A 21,237-nucleotide genomic window follows, 5' to 3' on the forward strand; every position below is an offset into this window, starting at 1 on the left:
GAAAGCCTGAGAAATTGTCACTGACCAGAGGACATTAAGTAGACTTGAAGGCTAATATAATGCGGTACCCTAGATGGGATCCTGGAACAGAAAAAGGACATTAGGGAAAAACTAGTGACCTTCAAATAAAGTGCGGAGCTTAATTAATAGTAATATATCAGTGTTGGTTCCTTAGTTGTGACAAATGTACCCAGTAATGCAAGGGGTTAACAATAACTGGAGAAAAGGTATATGGGAATTCTGTACTATCTTTGAGCTTTTCTATAGATCTAAAACTATTCTAAAAACATTTAAGGGACACCTGGCTGGCTCAGTCAGTGCAGCATGTGACTCTTGATCTTGGGGTTGTGAGCTCAAGCCCCATGATGGGTATAGAGATTACTTAAAAATAAAATAAAACATTTAAATTAAAAATATGGGGGGGGGGGGAAGAAGCACAGCTGTTAACTTTAATACTTATGTTGAAGCAGACCATTCTTAGATACTTTTAAAAAGTTATGAAGCCTTTTTATGATTTCTTTTTAAAAGGTACCTGCTTTGTCTCTAGGAACAATAATTAATTTCTGACTCTCATTCAACAATTATTAGAATATTGGCATAATGATATAAAGTTTCTAGCAGATCTATTTTAAACATATCACAAAGCTTACTTTTACTTTTATCAAACTGTCACAGACTTTTGAGTCTGGAGCTCTCTCTTGTCCAGCAAGAGAGCAGACACAGAAATGAATACGTGAGGCTAATGTCAGGGAGGAGACAAGAGCCCAGAACAGGGGTTTCACCTCTGTATTTATTGAGCTCTCAAGATTTTACATATGTGGTAAACGTGCGGAAGGAAATGATCAGATAGTGACCATTAACTTGTGTAAGAAGCAAAGGGTATGGGGGGCAAGCTGCGTTTTGAAGTTGAGATCAAAGCACAATGATATACTGGCGGCAGATGGAAAATGTTTTTCTGTAGGTGATTTAGCCAATTAGCTGTTACCTCCAAAGTTTAAGATTGCTTGAGCTTGCAACCTCAGGGTTAACAAGGCACTCTTCAGCCCAGCTAACTTTAGACTCTTTCACCCAGGGCTTTCTGCCTCTATGCTTTGTCTTACTTAATGACTGGCTTTGGGCACTTTACCCCTCTGGTGGCTTTCCACCCTAAGCCTTGCTAACCCATTGGTGCAAGCATAGAGAATTCTTAAACTTATTCCCCACATCAAACACTTTTGACTAGTTGATGTTACAACAGTCTTTTCCTCCTTTGAAATTGCACAGGCCATTTTCCAGTTTGGCAACTCCAATTCCACAGGCTCAAAGGCTACCAGCAGAGGCGTGTTTGTGTGTTTGTTTAAAGAAAAATCGAGGGGCACTTGGCTGGCTCAGTAGGAAGAGGGTCTCGGGGATGTGAGTTTGAGCCCCATGATGGGTGTAGAGCTTACCTTAAAAAAATTTTTTTTAACAGGAGAACATCAAATTTAGTGTTTTTTTTTTTTTTTTTTTAACATTTATTTATTTTTGAGACAGAGAGAGAGAGAGACAGAGCATGAACGGGGGAGGGTCAGAGAGAGGGAGACACAGAATCTAAAACAGGCTCCAGGCTCTGAGCTGTCGGCACAGAGCCCGATGCGGGGCTCGAACTCACGGACTGTGAGATCATGACCTGAGCCGAAGTTGGCCGCTTAACTGACTGAGCCACCCAGGTGCCCCCATCAAATTTAGTTTTGTGTGTACAGGGAATCCACATAGATATGAAATCCCAAAGGCAGTGAGGCAACATGGAGACTTAAATAACAACCTGAGCTAAGGAAAGGGGTCTGAGGATACAAAGATGAGGAAGACCAAAAGAGAGGTGAGAGGAGATGTTAGGAAAACAAACGGTGCCCTATTATGCAGGTTTCTTAGGTAAAAAGCAATCTCATTAATAGCTCTCTTCCTGGTGTAGGCAGGCACTTGAGGGGGAAGGTAAAGAGCCTTTCCTGAATCTGCTGGGTTTCAATTGCTTTTAACTCAAAATAATGTTTGTGCTAAAGTTAAAGTGCCCCATCTTGCAGCAGCCTGCCCTTGACCCCTGACGATGCCTCCTCTAAAAATCAAGTTTCACACATTAAAAGTCTAGTACCAGCAGAGGTTTAGAATACAGATCTGCACATGACCCTGCTCTTAACAACCATTTTATTAACTTCTCTGTATGGCAGACAAAAGTCACAACCTGGCCTCTGCTTCTTCATTCTGTCTCACTGCTTCCCTGCTCATTCCCAATGCACTGATAATGCCCAATTCTCAGACAAACTTCTTTTTGTCTTTCAAATCTCAGCTTAGTAATAAATCCATGAAAAGATGCTTAACCTTATTTACAACAGAAGAAATGGAAATTAAAGCTGCAATGAAATGCTTCCATCTATTGAACTGGCAAAGACTTTTTAAAAACCTGGTAATGCTCTGTTGTAATTTTTTTTTTCCCTTGAGCAAAGCCAGTTATTTCACATTTGGTCATGCTGAGTTTGCCTAAAGTTTCATCTCGGGATGCCCTCCAGGTCATGGCTTCTGAATTTTTCTTTTTAATTAATTAATTTATTTATTATAAACTCTATGCCTGCGTATCTATCTATCTATCTATGTATCATAAGCTCTATGCCCAACGTGGGGATTGAACTCACAACCCTGAGATCAAGAGTCCTGTGCTACAGTGGCTGAGCCAGCCAGGTGCCCTGGCTTCTGAGTTTTTCTTAATACAGTATTTATAAAATAAAAAAAGCATGTGGGTAGAAAAGAGGAGGTTTCATTACTAATTCAGATTGTCTTCAACCACAGTGAACTACTTTCTTTAGACTATCTAGAATGTGTAGCACAAGAGGCTCATCAAGCAAAAGTTTATGGTCTACTATAACCAGAAGGGAACTGTTCTTGTTCCCAGGTGGTTTTTTCCCCCTCTTTTATGCCAATTTCCCAAAACTTATACTCTCTTATAGAAGTGCCCCAAACCCATTCCGGAACAAGATGAGGCATAAATAAACCAAATTAAAATAGATGATAACAATTTAATGGTACTTACCAACTATTGCTAGAATGCTTTTAACACACACATTGTGTACCTGAAAACTCGCAGGCAGGCAAATATGGTTAATTCTTGAGGCATGGAATTCTACTGTACAGTACTTAACTTTCTGCATAGCAGCTCCCCAATCCCTGAAAACAATTGCTTTGCCTCTTGACTCTTTCCTTCACAGTTCTTTCAACTCTTCCTTTATATTACATAGGTTTCCAAGGACCTCACCCACCAGATCGCCTTCCTCTCGAGAAACTATTTATAAATGGTAACCTAGAAATGTGTTTCCAAACTCGAGCAGATCCTTACTGTGTATGTGCTTTCTAATCTGAACAAAGCCCAACGGAACTATTCCCTCTCTTGGATCAAAAGCTACCCGGGACTTCTAATGAGGCTCGGTTTCCCACCGCAGGTCCCCAAACCCCTCAGACATGTTCTCATCAATTAGCCCCGAGTTCGGACTTCCTGTTAAGAGCAAGGAAAAAAGAGAAGGCAGCCCGGGTCCGACGGACTAAGGGCCCGTCTCAGGGAGAGCACAGAAAATCTGCTCTGGAACGCGAAAGAAGCAGTTTATCTGAGAAACCGCCGGGGAGGGCAGGAAAAGGCGAGGACGAGCCTCCACCAGTTTAGCTGGGTAGGAGCACGGAGCTCCTCCCCACAGCCCTCCCAGGACCGGTCTGGGGGGTTCTCCAGAGGCCACAGCTGCTCAACCCCTCTTCCCTCTCCGAACCCTTTCACCCAAGGTTCCCTCTCCCGCAGCTACGCGAACCAGGAATCCAAAGACTCACCGGATTTGGGGCCGCTCGAAGCGCTGGTGCCTCGACGCACCCCGCGGCCGGCGCAGCCGGAAGTTCGTCAGAACCCCGCCCCCCGCGGGAGTTGTCCGGGGCCGTAGCGGTCCCTCTAGGACCGGGGGAGGTCGTCACTGCCTCTCGGCAGTCGGGGGTTTTGGCGTCTTGCGGACGGGCGAGGTCGCTCCACTACGTGAACTAGCAGGAACCTCGTTCCCCAGCCCCCCCCCCCCCCCCCCCCACCTTTTAAACCAAGGAAGTGCCTGCCAGGTGAAGGCTTCGCGGGTTCTCGCACCCAATCTCCGTAGTCCCGGTCCAGGGAGAGGCGCGGGCTCGGCGCAGCGACCTCGGTCCCTTCGTGGACTTCAGAACCCGTTCGCCCGAGACCTGAGCCCGTCGTCTCGTGAGAACGCGGCCCACGTTTATGGGCACGGAGCCGCACGCTTGGCCCACGAAGTCAGAGATTCAGTGATCGATCTCGGACCTGGGTCACGGTGGCATCAATCTAAGTCGCCGTGCCTTTGGGGCTTTTGCGGATTCTAAGTTTCCTGGGCAGAAATCTCGGAGGTTGCCCTCTAAGTGCTCCTGATGCTGCAGGACTGGTTAAAGAAGTTTCTGCCTACCTTTTTCTCCCGCTGCTCCTGCAGATTTCAGGCTTGATTCTCAATGTTTCTTTCGGCACCCCCTTCCCAGCCCCCATTGATTTTGCTTTTGCCTGATTCCTCAAAAGGTACACATACTGAAGGACAGCAACATCCCTGAACACGAAATCCCTGATTAAATGCACCATAACTTCACAGAAACATGACAGCGTTTCCCCCTATTTTTCTAGGATCATTAAAAAATTTTAATTTTCAAAGACAAAAGTAGAGAGGATGACAGTGGGCCTTCATGTACCAACTGGCCAGTGTCAACAGTTATCCCATGGTCAGTCTTGTTTCATTCATTCCTTCCCACATGCATTGGTCAGACATCTAAGATGGGTGGGTTCTCGACACCACCTGTTACAGGCACCAAAAGCCAATGGTCATCCAGAAATGAACAAATCGGAGGGTGTGAGGTCTGAACACCATACCTAATTTGACCAGAGAGAATCTGAAGAATTTTTCCTTCCTTTACTTTAGGTAGGAGAAGAGGAGGGGAGAATGAGGGACAAAGTAGTTGTAGTTTTCAAATACAAAGAGTTGTCATTTCCAAATGAAATTTGTCTTAGGGGACCCCGGAATTCAGAACTAAGATCAATGAATGGAAATGATAGAAAAGTTCAATGTAAGGATGGCCACTTCTTGTATCATCTTGTGCTGTTTTGAAGAGGTGGGGGAGCCCCTAGGAATGTGGAGAACACCTTTAATATCTTCATACAGCTTGCTCCATACTCCTGTTAGTTTTTCCCTTAATGTCAAACCCTTTCACAACATTTACCATTACCATCCCCTCCATACCCCTCCTTAGAGTACTTACTATGGGCAAGGTACTGTTAAGCACTTGGTTTCACTTCTTTACTGCTGCATTAAAAACTACTTCAAAACTTAGTGACTTAACACAACAGTTATCATTTCTCATTTGATCTCACAAATCTGTGAATTGGCTGGGTTCTTCTGCTTCCTGTGGTGTCCTAAGGGACTGGGATGGCTGGTGGTTGGGGCTGGCCCACAGACTGGAAGCTCAGCTGGGATGTTGGCCTGGGGGTTCCGTGCTCCTCCATGTGAGTGTCTCCGCATGGCTGCTCGGGCTTCCTCATGACATAACTGCTGGCTTCCCCAAGAGGAGCATTTTAAGAAGTCAGGGTGGAACTTGCAGGTGTTTAGAGCCCAGCCTTGGAAGTTACACAGCATCGTTTCTACCATATTAGATTGTTTAAACAGGCCACTGTGTGCAGGGGCACCTGGGTGGCTCAGTCGGTTGTGTCTGACTTTGGCTCAGGCCATAATCTTGCAGTTTGTGAGTTCAAGCCCCACATCAGTCTCTGTGATGACAGCTCAGAGCTTGGAGCCTGCTTCAGATTTTGTGTCTCCCTCTCTCTCTGCCCCTCCTCTGTTTTCTCTCTCTCTCTCTCTCTCTCTCTCTCAAAAATAAATAAGTCATTTAAAAAAATTAAACAGGCCACTGGGCGAGATTCAAGGGGAAGAAGACAGACTTTATTCCTTGGTGAAAGAAATTTCTCTATTTCATTTTGAAAGAGTATGTGGGATGGGATATAATGTGACTATTTTGGGGAACAATCTACTATACACATTTATCTTCATTATATCAATCCTATGAAATATTATAGACCTGAGAATACTTATCCCTGTGAAATATTGAAATCTCTGTTTTACAGATCAGGAAACTGGGGCTCAGAAAAGTAAGTACCTTGACCAGTGTCATACAAGTGATCTGCTGGAAAGTCAAGATTCACACTTGGCTCTTTTCTCCAAAGCCTGTGCTTTTAAATACTCTACTGCCTCTGAATTAGACTGGAGGAATAAGAGATGGTTGAAGGGAACAGAATCACTAGAGGAAAACCAGGAAACCTGCACAATTCCATGAGCCACATGCATGTTGATGTCTTGGTCGTGCTCAATCCAGTCTCTTAGTCAAAAGGATCTTTGCCTAGCCATGCAACCAGTGAGCTGTGATGTTGGGGCCTGAAGGAAATCCTTCCAATTCCAAGCCTGTTGCTCTGTCTAAAGCAAAGGGGTCCAGAGTTGGAAAATATTAATGCCAAAATAGACCTTAAGGATAATCTGGTTATGCTCTTGTTTTCAGATGAAGAAACTAATGCTGGGGCACCTGGGTGGCTCAGTCAGCTAAGTGTCTGACTTTGGCTCAGGTCATGATCTCACAGTTTATGACTTTGAGCCCCACATCCGGCTCTGCACTGACAGCTTGGAGCCTGGAGCCTGCTTTGGATTCTTTATCTCCCTCTATAAACGTTAAAAAAAAAAAAAAACACCAAAAATAAAACAAAACACCAATGCCTGGAGAAATCATATCCAAGCCACACAAGTGAGCTAGCTGGTAATGGAGCTGAGAGTAGAATACAGATTCTCTAATTCAATGCTGTGTCTTTACTATATCTCAAAAGTTTTTTTTTTTAATGTTTATTATTAATCTCTCTCTCTCCTTTTTGAGAGAGAGGGTGAGTGGGGGAGTGGCAGAGAGAGAGGGGGACAGAGGATCCAAAGCAGGCTCTGTGCTGACAGCGGTGCGCCCAATGCAGGGCTCGAACTCATGAACGATGAGATCATGACCCAAGCAGAAGTCGGATGCTCAACCAACTGAGCCACCCAGGTGCCCCTATCTCAACAGGTTTTTAAAAACAGCATTAGGATGATAGAGCTGCCTGGGTGGCTCAGTAGGTTAAGTGTCTGACTCTTGATCTTGGCTCAGGTCATGATCTCATGGTTCATGAGAGTAAGCCCGAGTTGGGCTTTGGACTGACTTAAGCCTGCTTGGGATTCTCTCTCTTTCCTTCTTTATGTACCTCTCTGACACACACGTACTCTGTCTCTCTCAAACTAAATGAACTTTAAAAAAAAATTTTTTTTAAAAAGCATTAGGAAGATCAACAGGCTATCCATGCAAATCATACTTTATTAAAGCAAATTAACTTAGGGTGAGTCATTATTTTCTTCCATTAAAATAACTATAGCACAACCACAAGAGAGCAAAGGAAAAGTTAGCCAACTTGACTGGTGGCTCACTGTGGTGTGTCACCTGCATTTCCTCTTCAGAATAGTTTTGATTTCCAAGAACCTCATACTTTTCCAGTGAATTCATTTGACAAATACCAAGAATGTGTCAGCCATTGTATTAAAGCACAAGGAAAAAATGAAAAATACAGTTCTTGGCAGATATGTAAGCAAATAATTGCAGATGTGGTCAATGAAAATAGAGATGAGACCAATAAATGGTGCCTGAATAAGGCATCGTAGGCAACCACAGACTAGCCTCTCGTTAACGTGCAAACACTCTTTCTGTGAACAGCCCTCTGCTTCTAACCATTTACATGGCAGGGAGCTTACTCATTTAGAGAACAGTTTCCCTCCTTTTGGGATGTTCTAATTGCTGAAATTTCTTTACATTAAAGCAAAAATCTGTTTTCCTACAATTTCAACCCTGGTTTCGATTGGTCCTTTTATCTCACAAAATGTAGTTGTTCTTCTTGCCAGCCCTTCAAAATATTTAAAATCTATCATGTCCCAGCGATCACTTACAACAGTTCCATGATCTGAAAGTTGCTTCTGAATCTTGGAATGTAAAATGTCTGAACTGACCGAGGGCCCTCTGAAGGTCCATGGTTCCTAAATGACCTCCATACTCTCCCATTTTCTCTACATTATCCAGTTCTTTTTTGCTTGAAAGATTATTTGGCCTGAAAAAGAAAAAGCATTCCCTCTCCTTGTAGCAGAAATCCAGAAGGGGAAAAGCTACCACTGGTTACTGTGGGCTCTAGCTTCCTCCCTTCCCTACCAGCAGCATGGTGGTCAAGTTTGTCCCTAAAATGGTGACTCTCTGGATCTTCCTTGCTCATTCTCACCACGGCTTCTTTTTGCTGCCATCACTATGCTTAGCCAGTAGAGGGTGATCAAATCTTGATTTCTCCTAAAACAGGGCTCGGCGAACTTCTGTCCCATTCCAACTGTGAAAACTTCCTTTTTTTTCTTCCTGGAAGGGGTCCACACGTACAGCATGTTGGGGAGCTGCAAAAACATTCATTCAGCTAAAGAAAATGAAAGGATGGGCGCCTGGGTGGCTCAGTCAGTAGAGCTTGTGACTTGATCTTGGGGTCCTGAGTTTGAGCTCCACATTGGGTGTAGAGATAACTTTAAATATGTATATTTTAAAAAAGAAAGAAAAAATAAAATGAAAGGAAAAGAGAATAAAAGCAGAGTGATGTAGTTAGACAACCTCACAGCTTGAAGCTGGAGCCCCGTTGCCAATGAGCCTTGGGAGATTTAGATCTGCAATTTGATTATCGGGAAAATGGGCACAATAGTACCTTCTCTGACAACTTTAAGTAGTCTCTACACCCAGTGTGGGGCTCAAACTCACAACCCTGAGATCAAGAGTCCTACACTCTACTGACTGAGCCAGCCAGGTGCCCCACCTTCTCTGACAACTTCAAGTGTTTGGATCACACAAAAGTGCACTGGCTTTGTAACTGACTATACCAACAGTGAGACTTCTAGTCTTCATCACTTTTGGCTACAATATATTTTTTTAATCATTTAAAATGTTTATTTGGGCGGTGCCTGGCTGGCTCAGTAGGTTTAGCATCTGACTCTTGATTCGGCTCAGGTCAAGATCTCATAGTTCATGAGATCAAGTCCTGTGCTGGGTTTTGTGGTGACAGCACAGAGCCTGCTTGGGATTCTCTCTCTCCTCTCTCTGCCTCTCCCCGACGCTCATTGGAGCTCTTGTTCTCTCTCTCTCAAAAAAATAAATAAACTTTAAGAAAATATTTAAAAAAGTAAAATGTTTATTTGGTAACAGTATTATTTTTTTTAACCTGATCATTTTATTTATTTTTTGTTAAATTTTTTTTAACGTTTTATTTATTTTTGAGACACGGAGAGACAGAGCATGAACAGGGGAGAGTCAGAGAGAGGGAGACACAGAATCTGAAACAGGCTCCAGGCTCTGAGCTGTCAGCACAGAGCCCGACGCGGGGCTCGAACTCACGGACAGCGAGATCATGACCTGAGCCGAAGTCGGCCGCTTAACCAACTGAGCCACACAGGCGCCCCGTCATTTTATTTATTTTTAAAATTTTAGTTAGTTAACAGACAGTGCTATATTGGTGCCAGGAGGAGAATTCAGTGATTCTGAATTCACTTACATACAACACCCAGTGATCATCATAACAAGTGGCCTCCTTAGTACCCATCACCCATCCAGCCCATCTCCCACCCACCTCCTCCATCAACCTATAGTTTGTTCTCTATCACTAAGTGTTCTTGGCTACAATATTATTTCTGATCCCTTCTCTGGTTTAATGTTAGCCCCCATGCCCCCTTCCCCAGGGACAGATGTGGCTCTACCCATCACAGGCACTTTTTTCAATTCTGCCCTCTCTGGAAGGAGCCACCTGCCTTCTCCCTAATAAGAGAAGGTGAAGTTTCCTGCCAAGACTTTTACAAGAGCAGGTTGCAAGTTGTTCCCCTAGTTTCTGGAAGAACCCAGAAAAAAATGTGCATCATGTCAGAATAGAAGGAGATCACAAAGGGCATCTGGCCCAGCCTTCCCCAATGCAAAATCCCTTTCTGCCTGCCCCCTGCCTCTGAGAGTCCCCCAGCCATACCTGAGTGCCTGAATTCTTACAGCTCTGGCTGGCCCTGCAACAAGGTTCTTTCTTCTCCCAGTGGCTTCCACAAGGGCTACTCCAGTTATGCAACTTGTACCCCGCACCACCCCAGGGGCCACCATTCACCTTATTATCCGGGAGTTATCAGTAGGTTGTGTGGTTATCACAACTTGCCAGCAGAAGGCAGTCAACTAAGTGTCTTGAGGAAGGGGTGCCTTTTTCTCATTTGTCCTGGTAGCAGCCAGGCAGAGCCCCTTCACTCATCTGCCTTACTCACTGCTGTCGCTCTTTCCTTTTCTTATTCCTAGCACATGGCCTGTCAGTGTTTGTCGCAAAGGCTTTTGGGTTCTATGTCTTGGGAGTCATGCAGAACAAATTAAATCCCTCTTTTATCATGACAGGCCTTTAGGTATTTGAGGGAAGAGACCAAGTTCCCCGTGAGTTTTCTCTTCACCAAGAAAAAAAAAAAAAACAACCTTTATTGTACACACGAGGTGGTGTTGCTTTTATTATCCAGCACTTGGACTGTTTCTCTTTTAAAATGTGCAATCCCAGAACTAAATGTAGGGCACGCGACAAACTTAACCCAGGTAGGGTAGAGTCAGACTACCACCTCCTGTGTTCAAGCATCCAGAGTAGAGGCCACGCTGAAGACTTGGAGGCAGTAAGTCCACTGGCAAAGGGACATGGGTAGTTTGGGACAAGCATGGAAGGGCTCCTTTAAGCCTGGGCAGCAATTTTCACTCCTCCAGGGGAAATTCTGGTTCATTGGAGGATTTGAGATTGCAAAGGGACTTGCATCAGCTGAAGGAGTGAGGCAACTTTAATCACAGAGGCCTTGTGAAATTTTTGCACATAACATTTGGGACTGAAATGGGCCCAGAGCCAGGGTCCCCAGTTTCACAAGGAGCTGATTTCAGGGTTATGTGTTTTAGGGGCTCATGGAATGGAGGACATGCCAGGATGTTTCACTTAAAAAAAAGTGACTTTTGTGAGGGCTAAATAAATATTCAGGAGAGATCGAGAGGCCCATGGAGGAAGTAACAGGTGACCTATTTTTGGAACACTTATGTCAGGCACTGTTGCACATGACTTGCATGTAATGGCTCATTTAATGCTTATAGGAACTCTCTGCCCATTTTGCACATGAGGTAACTAAGACACAGCAAGTAAGTGGTGGATGAAGGCTTTGATCCTAGGCAAACTGGCTCCCTCCAAGGCCTGTGTACGTTTAACCATTGTGTGAGGCTGTTCCATAAACATAGTTGTGGGATCATGTAAGTGATTTATGAAGGAGGGAGAATTGAGCTCATAACAGAATGGTTGCTAGAGTCACACACCTGGCTTTAAAATCTAGTTCTGGGGACACCTGGCTGGCTCAATCAGAAGAGCATGCGACTCGGAGTTGAGTGCAAGCCCCATGTTGGGTAGAGAGGTTACTTAAAAATAAGGAAGTAAATAGGGGCGCCTGGGTGGCTCAGTCACTTGAGTGTCCAACTTCAACTCAGGTCATGATCTCACAGTTCGTGAGTTCGAGCCCTGCATCAGGTTCTGTGCTGACAGCTCAAAGCCTGCTTTGAATTCTGTTTCCCTCTCTCTCTGCTCCTCCCCTGCTCACACGCTGTCTCTCTCTCAAAAATGAATAAAAATTTTTAAAAAAAAGGAAGTAAATAAATTAAAAAAAATAATAAAGTGGGGGCACCTGGGTGGCTCAGTCAGTTAAGCTTAGGGCTCTTGATTGCAGCCCAGGTCATGATCTTGCTGTTCATGAGACTGAGCCCCAAGTCGGGCTCTGCATTGACAGTGCAGAGCTTGCTTGGGATTCTCTCTCTCCCTCCCCTGCTCATGCTGTCTCTCAAAATAAAAATTTAGAAATAAAATCCTGCTCTCCCATTTACTGGGTAAGTCACTTCATTTTCTAGGCCTGTTTCTGCACTTTTGAGTCAACTGTTTTTTTGGAAAATTGATGTGTGGATTAGAAAAAATTGATGTTTATTATTCATGAGTGAAGAGAGAGCCGCCAAAGGATAGCATAATACAAGCCACTGACGGAGTTTCAAGGAAATGGCCAAATGCTCTAGATAAGGGAGAATGAAGACGAGGGAAAATGCTCTGTCAAGAACACTTGTGATCTTCCATTTAAACGGTTGGGAAAGAGCTGAGGTACAGGAGGGAGATCAGCACCTAAGAGATGAGAAGAGTGGTCATGGTCCACTTGAGAGAGGAATTTGGTAGCCCAAAAGGAAAGGACAAAGTCCAAAGATTTTCAGAATTTGCTTTTGCTCCTTATAACTATAGGTGTGTTTATTTAAACATAGAACAGGTGTTGACGGGTGAGGGGCATGGAAGCACCAGAGAGCAAGGCCAGGGGCTCCAGGGAGCAGGAAGGACCAGGCAGTGAGGCACGTCCTAGTGGACGTGGGCCCTTGGGAAAGAATACTGAGGGACATCTGCTGAGAAAGGGTGAAGTGAAGCTGTGACTAGCACAGGGGACTGGAGAGCAGAAGACACCTGCACTGGGAACCCAAGACTCTGGCAGCGAATAGGGTTGTCCACCAAGGTAAGGGTGGAAGGAAGGTGGCCTCATCCACCTTTCCCTCCTGCAGCTGTGAAGAGAGAAAGGCAAGGCAGCCACCAGGGTTTGAACTGGACTGCAGAGTAAAAAGTTGAGAAGCTTCCGGAAGAAACCCTGACCCTTGGCTCTTGGAGCTCCAGTTTGCCCTGTGGGGGGGGGGGGGGGGTGCGGTAAGGTTCCCGTCCTCTGCTTACCCAAGGCCGATTTTATTAGCTCAGGGCCAGAATTTGCCATAGGGTCCATCCTCCACGGCAGTGACTAAGTTCAATAACGGATTGGATTTCTTCCCATTTCGGCCTACCCTGTCCCTCACTTCAGTTCTTTGGAATCACTTCCCCAAATAAATCATCTGTACACAAGCCCTCAGCTCAGGTTCTGCTCTCTGGGCAGTGGAGGGAGCAGGGTGCTAAGACCCTTGGACAGGGCAAAGTTCCCCTGAATGGGGATTTTATTGTGAAGATCAATGCATAAAAAACTTTTGTTGTTTTTTTTTTTCACATGTGCCACCTTTTACTTCTTTTATTTACTTTAAAAAGAGTTTGCATGTTCCACTAGAGCAGGCAGGGCAGGAGTTAGTAGTCCCTTAAGAACCCTGAAACGGAAGCAGATAGAATGTTTCATGCCTCGATTCTGGTTTCTAAATAGGGTGTATAAAGCATTTAAATGAGACAAAGTAAGAAAAAAAAATCAAATGGAGTCTGTTTCACTACATTGCACAATAACAGAACCAGGTTATCAGGGGAGAAGTCACAGTGCGAAGATCTGAACAGATCACCTGCTGCACCAACCGTTAGGATGTTCGGTTTTTTTTGGAGTGTCATAAATTGGTCAAAGGTTGTTTTAATGGTTCCGTCTTCTGAGAAAATCGTGTTTTGGGGTATCGGGAAGAGCTACTTCACACCACAGGTTTTCATCGGTTGCCTTTGAAAGGCCGCCTGGAACGTGCTCCTGTGAAGTTACTTACAGCACGTTCATGGCTGCGAAGATGGTCTGCAGGGGTGCAGTTGTTTTTAACTTTGAAATTATACTTTTTCCTTCACCCAAAATGTGTATTTATGCAACGAAGGAGGACAAAAAGCAAACGCCACCAACACTGCCACCTAGAGGTGAGAATTTATTGTTTTACCATGACCCAGAAGAGAAACAACATAGAGATACTTATTAACAATTCCCCACAATCTCCTTCCCCAACCTCACTGCTCTAACATTCATCAGACACCACCGGCCGCCTACAATGGACCATTGACTATAAATGCATGTAAGTGTCATTTTGCTGCCATTTCTCATAATGGAAACTTTAGTCCTCAATCAAGTTTTCAAATGATTTTCAATAGAGGAGTTCCCTAGCTTTTAAAAAAACAAACCACTTTTCCTCTAAGATCCCATTATTTATTCAAAGAAGCCTTCCTAGAAAGGTTAATGAGGATTTTAAAGGAACAAATGCAATTTAAAAATCACTTCTTGAACATCTACCAAGCGTCTGGACTCTCCTAAGACTAGTGAAATGAGAAGCCAGGTTTCAACAGCAAGAACTTAATTCTGCGGGTATTACAAAGACACATTTTCTTCTTTCGATCTAACTTATTCTAAACTAAGAAACTAGGGACTGACAGAACAGGAAAGGTTTGTCTTATCCAGTCTACAGATAAACAAGACAATGCCTGAGTTAGCTCTCTATATAGATTTAGGCTTATCATGTTGACCTGGTTGTAATAACCTATATTTAACTACAAGTTAATAAAAATACAATATGTTCATTTTAAAATAATCGCTGATTTTGCTTGTAACCCTCCCCACCCTTACCCTCACACTCGTATTGTTTTAGAACAAGATTTTTCTGCACAATCACCATCCATCTTCTCCCCCCCCATCCCCCCTCCCCCCAATTATTCGTTTTCATGTAACCCCTGCTACTGGCAGAAGCTGGTCTGAGCCTAACATGCTTTGTCCTTGCTAGGGCAGAAAGAAACCTTACTTACACTGGTCAGTGGTTGAGGTGAGGAGGAAGGCGAGCAAGCAGTAACACACACACCTGAGTCGGGGCGACTGCGCTTGCCTAGTCCCTTCCCTGGACTCAAGAAACTTAAAACCCAAATCTGAAACTGGAATGAAATCTGAGTTTTATTACCACCTTTCAATCACTTGCAGGTCTCATTTTTTTTATGTCTTAAGACACTCACTCGGCCTCACTGCTTCATGAGTGCTTGCTGAAGGGAGAAAGTTGAACTTGAAGACCAATTAGCTTTGCTAATTACCATGTAATTCTAAGTGGGCCATAATTCTTTAAGTAAACGGAGGGGAGAAATCTCAAAACATAGAAAAAAAAAAGCTGTTAAAATAACAGTGTTTAGAAGCCAAACCTCATGCCTCTCCTTACCTTCCACTGTTTCAGGATAAGAGGAAAACATGAGGTTTGTGCCATCCACTGTCAAACAGAACAATATGAAACTAAGTTCTCACATTGACACATGCTGTTGTATGATATGTCCAAAGTTATTTCTCCAACTTTTATTTGACCTGCAGAATTGGAGATGGCTTAGCCTCCCTATAACTTCAAGTTTGTTTTACAAAGCTTTGAAAAGTAAAACAGATAATTTCATCTTCAGATATAATAAAAAATTAATTTGAATAGCAAAATAAGTAACTGCTTTTAAATGTACAGTAGTGTGTCCATTCTAAAAACAAAATCTAAACCTAGGTTAGGAAAACTCTGCAAATAATGCTTTTTATTAAACTCTCCAGTAGTAGTTGAAATAAAAATCTACTCTAACTTCTATGAAAAGATCTATTTATACCACTTAGTTTCTTCTTCTGACTCTATATTTCATTTCACAACCTGCAGACCTTCATTTGGTTTCCCAGATGGGGAACCCAGCCCCCTCATAAATATTTCTGAGAAGTTGCTCAGAGTTGGACACACAAAAATATGGCTCCTCTGGCAAGTATTGCTGTCACCGTTTGACTACATTTTAATACTGTTACTCCAATTCACATAACGAATCTTCCATGAGGATGGTAGGATGAACCTGGTTAGCTAGCTTCAGATGAGGACATCAGGGTGACCAGACCCTGGAATAAAAGGTGATCAACTCTAGGATAAAAAGGAAGAAAAGAATTCCTTCACAGCTATGAATCTTCACAAGCCTTCTAATAATCACGGGAAGTAAGTGGGAGCAGGGAAGCTACACAGGAGCACAGCCAAAGCAAATACTGCAAAACGCTTCTCAAGCCTTATCAGAAAAACTTCCTGCCATGCCAGGAACTGGATGCCGGTTTTCCAGGAAAGGGCCCATCCTGGCGTTCTGCTAACCCAAATTGCCTAAGCATAAAGAACAGAGTTAGTGGGGGAAGCAGGGCCATAGTTTATATGACCTGGTCAGGTTAATGGGTCCCAATGGGCCTTTCCAGTGCACTCCCTACTCTTGATTCCTGGAGAAGCCCCTCTTCCCCCACCTCGCAAGCTCAGAGAACCCATTTTCTTTGCCTGAAATGGTGAGCTGGCAGCTAAGAGGTCCACTTCCTGGCTTTGAAGAGAAAATGAGCAGGAAGCTGCAGATGTTTATAGGAACTGTTCCATTTTAGAGGCCTATTGACCTGTCTCTCCTAAGGAATCTACTAATCTCTTCTGATTTGGTGAGCACCAAACTCTAAAGGTTTTCTCTCCTCTTCCCCCTCCTCTGTTCTGTAAACCGACTTTTTGTCTATACCCACATCAACTCCTTCACTACTCACTCCAGAAGTTTTGCTCTTTTGGAGTGATGTGTTCTGTCAAATAGATTAAAATAAAATACATTATCTGTTTACAGGGAATACACAGAATCACAACCGGGGCTGAAGGTACAAAACACAGACATTGACATGGTGGGTCATACAAAATATATAGAAGTACCCAACATGAACAATTTTTTAACAATTTTTGCCTTCTTTTTAGCATTTCCCCACATTTTTTTTCTTCTGTGGATCCTCTGGAGTGGATCAAGCTTCCTCTGCAGTGTTTCTGAAATTCATTACGTGATTGGAACATACTGACGGAATTCATTTTCTGTCCAAAGCAACGAGTGGTATACGTGAAAGTTTTCCTCACATACAATATTAATAAAGTTTATTTACAGTGTAAGCTTTTGGATGCCAAGGGCTGAGATGTGATGAAAGGCTTTGCCATATTTATCGCATTCTCGAGGTTCTTTCCTGGACTGAGTTTTCTGATGTACGTAAGATGTCAATGGTCTCACGTATCAAATGCAGCGAGCTGTCTGTACACATTTAGCACAGTTTCACTTTTATGCCTTTGATCAAACACGAAGTGTCTTACATGTCAAGATGCCTCAGAGATCTGTCTTTTCAGGCTGGAGCCTTGCCTGCCAGGCTGGATGGAATACAGACAAATCCCCCCACAATCCGAAGAATTTTACTTATCTTCCTGGCAGGTGTATTTAAGGTAAATCCTTTAAAAACCCTTCAAAAACTTCCATCAGGTCAACTAGCATGCTAATGGTTAACTATGGAGTACTTAAACTGTTTGTTAATAGACTTCGGCCAGTCAAGAGCTTCTGAGTGTCCTGACACACTAATGAGATGTGGTGAGCCTTTCTGACCGTGACCCAATTACACTCTACACTGAGCAGCTGATAAATGGACCAATGTGAAAGGTTTTCGTGAACAGCCATAGCCTGTCCTCCCCGGCCCCCAGAAAACGCATTTTCAAATGGCTGCTTTCAGAAGTGCATCTGCTGAAGATCTGAGGCAACCGCTGTGGCTCCCCCGTGGTCGGCAAGGAAGAGAAATAGGAGGGCACAGGCTGGACTGAACTTTCCTTTTCAAAACAAAAAAACAAAAACAAAAACAAAACAAAAAACCCCAAAACGATGGCTGAATTAATGTCAGCATGGAGTTATGGCTAAAAACAACAACAACAACAACAAAAAAGGACCAATGTGGAACCAACCCAAGTTCGTTCCCTCTCCAGAACAGTCAGTGCTTTGATCAGTGCCTGGGGTTAAGCGGCCTGCTGCTCCTGGTGCTCCCCAGTGGCAAGTCTTTGCTGATGAGCACCAGCCATGAAGCCTCCACCGTGGCGTCTCTCTGAAAAAAACCTTAAAAGCACTTCTTCCACCTTCAGGGACTATAAAAAGCTATGTAGGCATATTCTTCTGGACTATCTCTTCTGTTGGTCTGAAACTGGACGGACAGAAATAGTCTGGTCACCTGCAGACTTCCTTGAAGTTTCCTCAGCCAACACTGACAGGACTGTTTAGAAGCTACAGGGGAGCTGTGGTCGGTCCCAGCTCTAAAGAGAGGCCAAAGAATTACTGCTGTGCAGAATTTCTAGTTTGGTCTGAAACTGAGGCCACAGTTGTCCCCACCTTACTGGTTCCCCATACAGCCATGCTGTCTCCCAGGCTTGAGCTGCTGGGTCACTGAACAACTGGTCAATGAGAGTTTTGTTTCTTGATGGAAAACCTCAAACTCTATGTGGGGTTCCCCCAGGAAGGGGAGTCTTCGGGTCTGCCCTTAGTCTGTTTCTAAGTTCGTGCAGGGCTGTCCACCATCATTTGCACACTCTCAGGAGCAGAGTCATCTCTACCCAAGTCCCTGAGGACTGCCTATGTAGCCCATGCTACCTGCATCTCCCGTATGTGTATCTGAAAAACGTCTGCCATTAGTTTCTAGGCAGCCAATTGCTTCCTCCTGCACAGACGATGGAAATGATGAGTTTCAGAACCTCCCCTCAGTCTTCAGGGGTGAGAAACAGAAGAGATGCTGTGCAGTTCAACTATGATACACCCAACCACGTCTCAGCTTGTTGGTGAACTCCTCAGAGCAACAAACTTGTTTGGTAATTGCCAGCTAACGATATCAAATGCTTTTGCAAAGCTTCTGGAAAAGTGGGGGGGGGGGGGGGGATGCACTCTACAGGTTTCCTTTTTCTGAAAAGCAACACAAATTATAGCTTCTGAACTATATTTAGTTACAAATGACTCAGAAAGTGCCTAAATGATCACGTTCAACAGCTGACTGAAGAGAATTCTAAGATCTTTTGGAACAGAAAGATGTTAAAAACTGGCCTTAGTAAATGTTCCTATTTTTCTTAAGATGATGACAATAAAGTCACTTCTAACATTCCATGGTACTTACTCACAGATCTGTGTTTAGGAAGAGTCTATGCAGGCAGCTGGCCAGCACCTTTCTTTTATATTCAGGATAAAAACAGCATCAGACCCCAGAGCTTTAGCATGCCTCGGATTCCGAAGGTCCTCTTCAAAAGTTGGGCCAGGCTACCATACTTCAGGTACTCATGATTCACACAGGACTTTATCATAAGCATAGAAAGTCCTGTTAGAAGTCAGGTATAATGAGTGCGTCTTAGGTGTTCAGCACTGTGTCCAGTGCTGACGGGGATGTAAATATATCCTGTGACGATCGAAGCATCTCTTTGCTGGGGTGTGGCAGGGGGCAGGACGAAAACTTTCATACACGAAACAATGGTGGATTAAAAGACAGTATACAATCAAGTGCTAGCTTGTGGAGAAACGCATTTAGGAGTGCCATAGTGCTTTAGGGATTTCGAGAAGGGAGAGAAGGGTTTTGAATCATTGTTGCCATTTCAGTAGGATTTATCTCAGTGATGAGGATAGAGCCATCTACATTTGTTGCAGTCCTTTGGAACTGTAGACTGGTGCACGTACCCTCGTTCAGGAAGAGCCAGAAATCTTTGGTTTGATACTGATCAGCACAGTCCTAGATTTCTATAGCTTTGGCAGGCTACCAGTGATCACATATATAACTTATCATCTCTAGAACTAGTTTGAGCAGCATGTCCCAATGCAGTTTTTGTTTCAACTGTTCCTCTTTTTGAGAAATACGGGATAGCAAGATGCTGGCCAAGTGGGGTTTGTTTGCAGCAAGCAGCTTTAAACCTCAGTATCGTTTTCACGGGGCCAATCTTAATCTTTCAATTTTGTACTGTGGTTTTTTGGGCCAAGAGCACCTTAAAAGGTATCCTCATTACTGAAAAGCTTGACGTTTTGCCGTGATGTGTGCTTTCGTCTTGTACGGAAGTATCGTGAGGATTCTCCATGTGACTAGCTTTCCCCTGCAGGGGCTGTGTGGAGGGATTACATGCCCACAGACTATGCAAAGGCAGAACACTGCTGATGTAGCTACAAGGATCCTTAAGTGTGACTTTTATAATCTGTTGAGGCTGCCTTTTTTCCCCTCCGTGGGCACACGTCTCTAAGGTAATTTTGGAAACAGAAGGGGGAAATGGCTTGTGGACAACTCCTTGCCTTACACACAGCTTTTCAGGAATGCTCCAAAGGCATCAAGGGAGGCGGGGCTGTACTCGGGGGCTCGCTCTCTCGTGTGGATTCTGTGGTGCAGAGTGAGGGTCGAGCTCCGGGTGAAGGCCTTGCCGCACTTGGTGCATTTGTACGGCTTTTCTCGTGTGTGAATTCTCCGGTGCAAGATAAGGTATGAGTTTCGGTTGAAAGCTTTTCCGCACTCACTACATTCATAGGGTTTCTCCCCCGTGTGGATCCGCTGATGTTTAGTAAGGTCTGAGCTCTGGCTGAAGGCCTTCCCACACTCATTACATTCATAAGGTTTCTCTCCAGAGTGGATCCGCTGATGGAGAATGAGATTTGAACTGTGACTGAAGGCTTTGCCACACTCGTTACATTCATGAGGCTTCTCTCCGGTGTGGATTCTCTGATGCAGGACAAGGTTTGAGTTAAGACTGAAGGCTTTCCCACACTCACTACATTCATAGGGCTTTTCTCCAGTGTGGATTATTTTATGGCGAATAAGGCTTGAACTCCTTGTGAAGCATTTTCCACATTCATCACATCTGTGGGACTTCGTTCCCGTTGGCACCTCTTCGGGGGCGTTAAAGTTTGAACTCAGACTAAAGCTTCTTCCCAATCCTTTACCCTTCTCCCTTGGACCTCTCTCTCCCGTGGTGGGTTTTTTTTCCTTGACTGTAGCTGGCCCCGAATCTCTTTTTTCTCTTCCGGTTTTTTCCTCAGGGTTTCTTTGCTGCCTTTCTACTATTCTGCCCTGCTGTTCACGTTTCTCTGCAAAATCTTTCTGGAATCTTCCTGTTGTCTCCCCACGCGATGCTGAGTCTTCTGCGTTTTCAGCCTTTGAGGCTGACTCCTCATTCTCATTCCTGTTTTCACAACCTGACACAACAGAAAATACAAATAGCAACATTTTCTTTTCAACCTGTGGGGTAATCAATCAAGTGACACTGTTCTCCAGGAAGCTTCTACATGCCTGTAAAGTGGCATCACAGTATCCACAGGGATGAAATATGAGAAAAACAGGGGAAGAGAATGGAGATAACAGGGAGCAGAGTTGGGGGAGGAGAGGGCAGACAGAGCAGGAGGACAGCAGGGGCAGTGTGCTGACAGCATGGGAGCGTGCACCTGGGAAGAGCGGAGGGAGCAGGACCAGTTAGGGAAGGAAGGAATGAGGAATGCAGGAGGTCACCATTCACAGTTGTATGACTGGTCACTCCCTAATTAATTTGAAGGAATATATGTTTAAA

General features: G+C 44.2%; 1 protein-coding gene across 1 annotated transcript in view; it reads right to left on the reverse strand.

Moving 5' to 3' along the window:
* ZKSCAN1 (zinc finger with KRAB and SCAN domains 1) overlaps positions 1–21,237 on the reverse strand; it is a 94,720-nt gene that overhangs the window by 28,866 nt on the left and 44,617 nt on the right. Inside the window, exons 6-7 of the mRNA XM_053213834.1 lie at positions 19,979–20,869; positions 15,067–15,114 (exon numbers count right to left, since the gene is read on the reverse strand). Of these exons, the coding sequence (XP_053069809.1) occupies positions 15,067–15,114; positions 19,979–20,869 (939 nt within the window). The remainder of the gene's footprint in view (positions 1–15,066; positions 15,115–19,978; positions 20,870–21,237) is intronic.

This window comes from Acinonyx jubatus, chromosome E3 (assembly GCF_027475565.1).
Source record: "Acinonyx jubatus isolate Ajub_Pintada_27869175 chromosome E3, VMU_Ajub_asm_v1.0, whole genome shotgun sequence".
Classification (NCBI taxonomy): domain Eukaryota; kingdom Metazoa; phylum Chordata; class Mammalia; order Carnivora; family Felidae; genus Acinonyx; species Acinonyx jubatus.